The sequence below is a fragment of the Argentina anserina genome, chromosome 7 (assembly GCF_933775445.1).
Source record: "Argentina anserina chromosome 7, drPotAnse1.1, whole genome shotgun sequence".
NCBI classification, from domain to species: domain Eukaryota; kingdom Viridiplantae; phylum Streptophyta; class Magnoliopsida; order Rosales; family Rosaceae; genus Argentina; species Argentina anserina.
In genome coordinates this window covers 2,637,440-2,647,255 of record NC_065878.1, presented here as the reverse complement: position 1 = coordinate 2,647,255, position 9,816 = coordinate 2,637,440, and the positions used below count along the sequence as shown (strand labels likewise).

General features: G+C 36.8%; 1 protein-coding gene across 1 annotated transcript; it reads right to left on the bottom strand.

Moving 5' to 3' along the window:
• Positions 1–598: 598 nt before the first annotated feature.
• LOC126801819 (CSC1-like protein At3g54510) lies at positions 599–7,374 on the bottom strand. Its single transcript, XM_050529284.1, is given in 11 exon segments — positions 599–841; positions 1,161–1,394; positions 2,555–2,833; positions 2,990–3,084; positions 3,087–3,268; positions 3,841–4,139; positions 4,539–4,733; positions 4,854–5,066; positions 5,234–5,297; positions 6,120–6,287; positions 7,076–7,374. Coding segments are annotated over 11 exon segments (2,190 nt in total). The 3' UTR covers positions 599–679.
• Between the last annotated feature and the right edge of the window lie 2,442 nt (positions 7,375–9,816).

Here is a 9,816-nt window from a genome sequence, read left to right as displayed (position 1 = left end):
GTCGTTACAACGCACTCGTATCGACGAACTCTACGACTTTCGTGAAGAAAGTTTTCTCAAACGATCGACGGAGTAAAAGTCGATGTTCACGTCTCGGAAACGTAATGTTTTTCTAAATAAACGTTCCGTTAACGTTTCCGTTTTCAATTTCCGACTTCGCAAGGCGGCACAAACACGTTTAATGAATTTCACATATTTTATAAATTCAAAAGTGATCCAAAAATCATTCCGAAAAATCGGGTTATTACACTATGTATTACATTGGTACTTGTGCCATGAAACTCTGTTTATTCTGAAATAAGTGATAACGGGTGGATATGTAAGGAGAATTCTCCAGCCAAAATCTGAAGTATTGGTAAGAAGCAGCTTCTTGAAATTTTGTTGTACAAACCTAGTACCATTGTTTTCACTTCTAATTAAGGAGAAAAAGCTGAGCAATACAATTAATATCATCACATACATTCGGTACGTATGTATATCCACCTAAAAATGAGCTACTGCAAACTTAGTTAAATTGCACAACAGCTACCTATATATTTCTTATACTGCATGAATTAACCTTCTCATTTCTTTGAGACACATCATGTAAGGAGGAGTTGCAGCATGGTATAGGGAGATTTTACTTGCCTTATTTTCCAAATAAGAGAGGATGAACACTTTGTAGAGAAACAGAAAGAGCTTAAATCGATGATGTAGAAACTAATGAGCTTGAATAGCTTGGTTCTGATTTCATCACATTCAAGGGACGCAAACAAGGTGGGCAATAAGCAATGCTTGCACTCTCATAGTTGAACTCCATCTGATTGCACTTGACATCAAGTTCATCAAATTCCTTTGCGTTCTGATAAAGTATCCAAAACTAAGTTAAAAAAACATTCAAAAATCGATCAATATATGATATCTAGCTATTTAACAATTAAGTTTTACTCGTCAGTACGTACTGTAAGTTCAAAATGCATTGTATCTAGCTAAAAATTAAGTTTAACTTGTCAGTGCGAGTTCTAAAATATATGGGAGAGTCTATGGTCTAGTAGAGCATGCAGTAGCTGCAGGTGCAATCAATTATCGATATTAGTAGCAGTACATTTTCTCACTTACAATCAATTGTGATATGATACGAATATACAACATTATTAGGATTTCACCAGACTAATATATACCTGAATAGATAAAAGGTGGAACGTAGGAAGAAAACGAATTTTGCAGTATTCATTAAACATCAACGTAAGCAAGAGAAGTGGAACTGTGGAAATGGATGCAGCTGGCTTTGCTTTCAGACTGAAAAGACCAATCATTGTAATTTGCATAAGAACGATTGCAATGAGAATATAATGGTGGATATAAGGCCAATACTGTCCACATGTGTCATAAACTGTTTCATACACATCTTCAATCTGCAAAATATAGCAATCGTTAATATATATATATATATATATATATATATATATATATATCAAAGTGCTCAAAATGGTGCTCATCAGCAATATATTCATGGTTGCATGTCAGTCATTTCAAATACTAGCACCATAGAAGGTGAGAAGAAATTTCAGAAAATATTGAATTTATAATAGAAATAATTTTAGTTTATCCCCCTAAACTTTACACTTAAAATCAATTCACCCCCTAAAATTTTATTTTAATCAGTTCACCACCTAGTTTTCAAATAACATCAGAGAATGATAAAATTCAGATTTTTTTGGTTAAAATCCGATCAAAAACTATCAAAAGAAGGCTTCAAATCATATATGCAAGACCAAAACAAAATTCATAATAATATTACAACAACACTGAAACATTAAAATTATGTCTCGTAACATAATTATCGATATAATCTATATAAGATTTTGAATTTGGTCATTCTTTGATGTCATTTGAAAGTATAGAGGGTGAACTGATTAAAATAAAGTTTAAGAAGTGAACTGATTTTGGGTGTAAAGTTTATAGAGGTAAACTGAAATTAATTCTTTATAATATCATGGAACAAACGGTACTACAATAGTTCGAGACTTTAACCAAAATTTAATCACCTACTGTGCGGGAAATAATTGCTAATAGTCCCAGAAAATTAGAACACACGCAGAATGGTTGTATCAAGAGACTTTTTAGGAGTTTAGTGATGCATGACAGAGAAACCATGAAATGAAGCAACAGTAGGGGTGACGTGAACGTATAAAAACTCTACTACCCCTCAACTTGAAATTGCATCTTATGCTTCTGCGAAAATAATGAATTCTATGACATTCTGTAGAGACAATGGTAGATTTTATGTAAATAAAAAATGTAAAAAAGAAATTTATCAAGACTGACATAGAATGAGAGAGAGAGAGAGAGAGAGAGAGAGATTGATTCTTCCTTTTGGATAATAAAATACGAAAACAGAATGGTGGATTGTTTGTACCAATTTATTCATTATTCTCTGAGACTATTATTAATTATTAATAATAGTTAATAATCTTAATCCCGATACAAGGACCAGCACCAACAGTTACTGATGAGAAACTGAGAATAATGATGATAATAAACTTGGATTTTAAAGAAAAATTAGAATGCCAACCTGATTTATATATACAACATAGCCCAGACAGAAGTAGCCAATCAGAAATGGGAGCAGAAGTGGTGTGACAACTGCATATACCATGCCAATCAGGACAGACAGTGAGACTGTAGGAATGATTCGGTAGTAAGGTAATGAATATAGAAAAGGAGTTTTCTCCTTCCCCCGGCCATATGTACATGACTTTATAGCATCCCAACAAAGTAAACCTGGTTGAAGGATCTCCAAAGAAAAACCTGACAGTCCATCTGTCAAAATATATGTCACAAAGAAGTCTGCCTGAAACACGAGATCGAAGCCAAACAATCAGGTTGGATATTTTCTGCTTACAGGATGAAGAAAAAACCATAGGAAGTTATACTTGCAAAGTAATGAATATATGCTTACTGAACCTAAAATTTGATTAATAATAGGTCCTTAATAATATCAACTCACTTGAGCAGACACAGCAGTAGCAAGGTGACCAGGAATATCTCTCGGGTGAGTAAAAGATTCCCCAATTTCATCTAGTAACGACCCAGATAACAACTCCAAAAGAACACATTTCCAACCAGAAAGTAGAAAACCATGTTGGAAGCTTTTATTTCCTCTTTGCTTTTGGATATACAGCCAGCCAGTTTAGCCATTCCAAGCATTGCAAAAGGAACAATGTATATGAACCCTTTCAGAACGGCACTTGGAAGATATCCTGTTATGATAGAGCTTAACCCTGGTCTGTATAGCATACCAATAGTGACCAACGATTATGCATAAAAACAGAAAGACGAAAATTAACGAGGATGACAGAGACAAATATAGGAGATGAAAACCACGAGGTCCTGATTATATTCTGAATATGTTTAAAAACAGAGTATCATGTGAAAATCATACGCATCACCAAAATTTATAAACTAAGCTAGAGTTTTTCTCTCAAGCTTTGCGCCAGACACTATTTCTTATGTTAGTTGAATATGAAGCTTAACCTAGATACTGGTTAGTAATTACATATATACATAGAAAACAAGATCACCGATTGTATTGCAGTAATTATATTTTTAATAAAAGAAAAAGTTTACATAGAAATATATTACAGTAATTAGATTTATAAAGAAACCAAGATCTGCAAATGAATCTGTTTCATCGATTTCCAACACTCGGATATTTACGAATCAAAAATACAATGTATATTATTGAACAAATAGTAGTTTCAATCAGTACAAACTTATGACTTCGTCACTCAAAGTTTAATGCATCAAAATTTATATTTTAAATAATCATGATAAATAGAAAGATAAAAGATGTCTTACATCAACTGTAAAGCCATGGCTGGAGGAAACCATTTTTTAAGTTTCTCATATTTGGCTATACCCTGGACAGCAGTGACTGGTATAGCAAAGAAAATTGTAAGAAGAGAGGCTGCAACAATGACACCTAGCCTGCAAAGTGGCAAAATTCTGTATGGTATCACCAGATTTCTCCAAGATACATCCCTCGGTTCTGGAGCCATGTCAGTTATCCAAAGAAGTGGGTCTGCATGCTGCTGAGAGTGGGAAACTAGTGCTGCCCCCAACCGAGACTTGAACGTAACAAACGCAACAGGTAATTCCTACGAGTATGAAAGAACTTGCTATGTTTATTTCATCCAAATTGCAGAGAATGATTCATTTGATGATAAGCTAAAATACAGACATCTATTATCTTAAAAGGACTTCAGGGAAAAAGTTAGTTAAGTTATGTTATTGTAATTGTCTTGTAGAAGGTTGTGAATATGATTGGTTATAGAAAGACAATGATTGCCTATGATGAACATTATGAGAGACACAGATCTCCTATACCATCATTTTATAAATTAGACACATCAATGAACATAATATACAAAGTAACAGTACATGTAGTGGATATCACTCAGAAGTAAATAGAGATAGCAGTTGTTCAATAACTAATACAGAGATAAATTCTCAATTGTACGAGTTACCAGGTCACTTATCATTTCACAAATACTTGCCTTTTCTTTAAGCCTATTTTCAGACTGTAACTGGTGTATCTTGTGATGCAGCTCTTCAAGCTTTTCCTCATGCGAAGCTAATTTAACATCATCTTGATGAGAAGGATGAGAAAGCAAAGGTGTCTCGTTCTGTTTCTTTCCCATTGACCGCTTGCTCAAGTCCTCTATCTTTCTTTCAATGGATTTTGCCTGGCCCTACACACAACATTATCTGTATCAGATGTTGATCCAAATAACGAGAAAACAAATTACAGTGTTAGCTATAAAAATGGTGAATCACTGCACGGAGGGTGCCCTAGAATGCTGAAGCCTCACCAGCAAATCTTGAAATTCTTTTCCATCATACAAAATCTGATAAGAATGATACGCATATGGATGATGCTTAGAGAAGAATTTATCAACACAACATCCGCGAGACCTGTATTCATTGCAGAAGGGAATTTCTCGGACTAGAACAGTAAACTGATCAGGCTGATGCCTGATGTTACGAAGCTGTTGAATCCTTTTAGACAAAATTTCATGATATTCCTGAAGAACAAATGATGCAGGAAGTCACCTGTTACGCAAACTTATCTAAATGTTAAAGTCCAAGTAACATTACAAATTTCAGTAACCTTTACTAAAACTTTCTTTTTTCACAGATATTTTTATAGTTAAACCTGAACCAAATTGGTTGTTATGCGTAGAATTTTTACCTTGTAAAGTAGATATACTCCATAAAGAGATATAAACCATAAGCATGAAAAATGAACCCAAAGCCTGTCAATTTGGAGGTGAACTTGGTAAGTAAAGTGAAATAGAAGCCTTGTTGTTACCAAAAAAAAAATAGCCTTGTTGAAAGAACACGCCGATTGCCAAGAGTATATCATTTGATTTAACAATTAGTCGCTCACAGTCACAGAGCAACTTACACATGGAATCACCCACATAGTACCATAATAACCAAATACTGAACGTAAGAGATGAACTCGGTAAACAGAGCGGCTAGGATTCTCGCTCACAGGTGACATCCCAAAAATAGTACTCATTCTAAACAAAAAACAATTATATATGTGACATGGCACTATTATTAAAGCCTATTTCAATGTGACTAAGAAGAACAAATTTACAATATCATGTAAGTTAGAGCAATCCAACTGAAAAGCTAGAAGGTTTGGTAAGCAGAAATGGACAAACTGCAGAGTAAGGGATCAATTATCATTATCATGATTAACCTAACCAACGCTCCAGGGGTGAGCTCAACTTTAAAAAATATATATATATTTTTAGCATAAAAGTTCTTAATTTCTACATGAATTGGACATGGAGCTTTCCTTAGATGCACTACAAAATGACAACACCTTTTGCTATATCTACATAAGTTGTTACAAGCCCTAATCTTTTATAAAAGGTATAACTAATAACTAATGAGCTATGCCAATCTAGCAGCAGTATACAAAGAACCTTGTTTGCGCAAATACACTCAGCAATTACAGCTGCAAATTCAAAATTAAATAGAAAAAAGTAAAAAATCTGCATTATACGAAAATAATTTCTCCTTCAAATGACCTCATTTTTTTTTTCTCTTGTAATCAGACTCACCTGTTAGAACCTGGTCTGATGTTAGATATACTGAAGAGATCCAAGGAATGGTGGCTCAAAGCTTGATAACTCTGCTGGTGGCGCATAGCTAGATGACCCTGGCCATAGTAGTTTACCGGAAGAAGTGCCGCCAATCCAATAAGAGAGCATACCAAAAAGAATTTGATACTGCAAAAAATTACACCTGTTACTTCCATCTGAATAGAAATAGTCCCACGAAATCCACCGAGGACTGTAAGAACTATTGTCAGTAATATGACTAATCAATTCAGTGTATCATTAGAGTGTCACATCCAAGCCACTGATTTTAAGTCCATATTGGTGCGACCATATACATAAAAGTTTGACAGCTGAAGCTTGCGACACACCTGTTTCTCTAGCAATCGAAGCCAGTCTGTTTCATTCCTATATCTATTAAGTGATCATCATGGTAAAAGGGAAAAGCTATTTCTCCAAAAAAAAAAACATAAAATCAAATTCACTGTATTATACAAGTTTTTGCTCTTTTCCTCCATCCTAAGGCCCTAGACCAACATAAAACATGGCTTTGGAACCGCGATCGAATTATAGTAACTATCTTGCTACATTGGTCTATTATGAATTTACGATATAACAGTATTTTCCTCCATGTAAATTATGTAAGAAAGCTGTATTAAAGCTAGTGAGGCACAAATTTATTATGATGTCTCCTGAATTTTTTATTTATGAAAGTTAAGTAGAGGATCCGGCGATACTAATTCATCTGCGATAGCCGATTTGGGGTGACTAGCTAGTAACCACCCGCAATCACAAATGTCTCCTAAGTTGAACTTCGATCTCGACCACATCAATATATATAGATAGTTGTTCTACTTCTAATATTTAACCCTCCTCATACATTATACATGCATATGCAATATGTATGTGAAAATCAAAACATGAGGAATGATTTGATCGGTTAAGTAGGTGTTACTGACCCAAATTTGAAGAGCCTGATGATGATGAGGGCGTCGAGGCCACTAGTCTCAAGGATCTCATCCTCGGAGACGCGGTAAGCGCGGCGAATCCATGAGAGGGAAGGGAGGAAGCGGCCGGGAGTGACTGAATCAGTGAAATTCGGAACGTTATTGCGGTTGCGCTGCGACTGAGAGAGGCGACGAGGGTAGTAGACAGGGGCGTACGAGGGCTGCTTCTTGAGGATGGAGAAGACCGACAGAATCACGACGGCCAGGCCTATGTTTATGGCCGCCGAAGCTATCAGACTTTCAGGGTTCATAATAATCCCCGATTCGTTGCTATGTTGCCTTTGATTAGTTTGAGATATATATATATGATACTAATCAAACATTAAGGGTTACTTCGATCTTCTTGTCTTCTTCTACAATGAAGGAAGCACAGAGAGAGAGAGAGAGAGAGAGAGCATGCAAAGGGTGAGAGACTGTTGCCACCTCTAGTAGTACGTGGCGGGGTTTCATGAGGAAGATGACGTTATGGTAATACGAGCAGTTGGAGTGATTCTAGTGTGTTCCCCAAAGATTAAATTTACACGTGCGACGTTTGACTGGTTGATGGCAGTTTGGTAATTATGAATGACAATACTTGTTCATTCGTAGAACGTATGGTAAGCGTATTGTATCTCGTCCCCTGTATTATACGAGATAGATGGTGAAAAATTGTTTATTGCATCATGTGCGCCGCACGTGTTAGTCTTGTTAACTCTATAGATTTAGGGTTAGATTAGAACGACCCTAACTGGATTGAAACAGCCCCAGAGAACTAGTGTTGAGCCAATCGAGTGGAAGCACAGTGGTTCTGCAAATCCAGAGTAACATCGTAGTTCGGGCGATCTGCAACAACTAATATCTGATATTATGGTACAAGGTAAGAAGCGGAACTCCCGCAAATACGCTTTCTGTAGTATTATGATTTAAGATTGATAATTTAATTGTTTACCTCTTAGAGGAGAGGATGCGGTCGAAGAAAAGGGCGACCGTTTTGGGATGGAGCTCAGAAACGTCGAAGAGAGTCTGTGTTGATAGCGGGGAAGGAAAAGATATACCGGAGATGAAGTAAGTATGCCCATCGCTTGACTGTGTAAATTTTAGTTTCAATCTGTGGAGCCTTAGTCAATGTTTTTTGGCAAAGTTTTAATGAAGGGAGTTATTCGAATGGCAGAAGTAGCTGAACCTTGTTGATTGACTATGAGGTGGGTTCAGGTGTTAATTATATGTATCTATGTATAACGAACCTTTTTTAATGTTGTTTGGGGATGATGTTTGGTAGATGATTTGAACGCAGATTGGTAAGGGCAGAGATTGGTCAAGTGCTGGGGTTTTCCAGGTACAAGAGAATAGAGATAGTGAAGCCGAAAAATCTGTTGAGGGTGACACCACATTTCGTGCGGGGTGTGATCCCAAAATGTATAAATGTGTCGTGTCCCGAATATCTACTAAGAAGACGGCATGTATTGAACAAATGGGATTTGGTCTAGTTAGTCTTTTCCGTTGTGGGACGATTAATGTGGCACTATGTCAGATGTTGCTGGAGAATTTTAATGTGAAGAGAAGCACAATTTTGACACATGGTAGGCAGTTGTGTATCGCGGAGAAGACTTTGAACGATTGATGTGTTTGAGGTGCCAAGGTACTGAAGTTAGGCTACTTGACAGCGTTAGTTATGATCTTGAGATAACTGAGTTAGAAGGGAAAATTTGCTGGGGTGATAAGGTAATGACCCCTGAGAGACTCTGGAAAAACGTGGTGTTTTCTGACTGTGCGGATGACTTGTTTGCAGTTAGTTTTGTCTTATTTGCCCTGGCTGTCATGTTCTGCCCAACCAAAAAAGGCTATGTTGATCTGAGGTTCTTATCACTGGTTGTTGATCGAAAGTGCATGAGGACTTATAACTAGGGTGGTTTTGCATTTAAGAAGTTGTTGGAGGAAGTTGTTTTGTATCAGAGTGGTAAACCTCAGGTTGTAGGAGGCTGTGCTGTCTTGCTTTCCTCTAGCTATTTTATCTGAGTGTTGTTGGAGAACGATTTTGTGTAATCCCGCGAAGTGTTCCTCCAGTGATGGCAGCAGAGTCGCAACAGATATTTGAAAGGGTTGAGGAGAAAGGGGGTTTTTACGCAAATGACAGGATATGGGTTACAAAGAGATATTCATGTGTTAGGTCGACTTAATTCTCGGGTTCGCGTGATTATAGCACGGGTCTAAAGACAAATTTAGTTGATGACATGGCCGAGCTGAGGAGTCACCTGCTTGCCGCAGAAGCATCAGTGGGATGTCTGGGATCATCAGTGTACGCCACGGGTCCTCATATTACTGAGCTCCATCGTGTGATGACCTTATTACACAATTTTGTAATGAAGCTGGAATCGGAAGATGTTGACGGTTTGGTTTCCAATGTGGTGAAACAAATAGGGAGGTTTGCAAGGGCCTTCAACTTAGTGGGCGAAAAGACGGTTCCTCTTAGAATGGAAGATATAGTGGTAAAATATGGTGTTTCCTTCATAATATAAAAATATATTTATGCTCTTTCGATTTGTAAAACAACGGTTATTGTTGAAAGTGTTAATATTGTGTACAGGAGGATACATAGATGGGAGAGCATACAGTACGTTTGCCAAAGTCCGGGAATAAAGGGCCGGTGTTGGGTAAATCCATGGACCAGCAAGCAGAGTTGTATGAAAAGAAAGAAATGATAACCGCCCCCATAT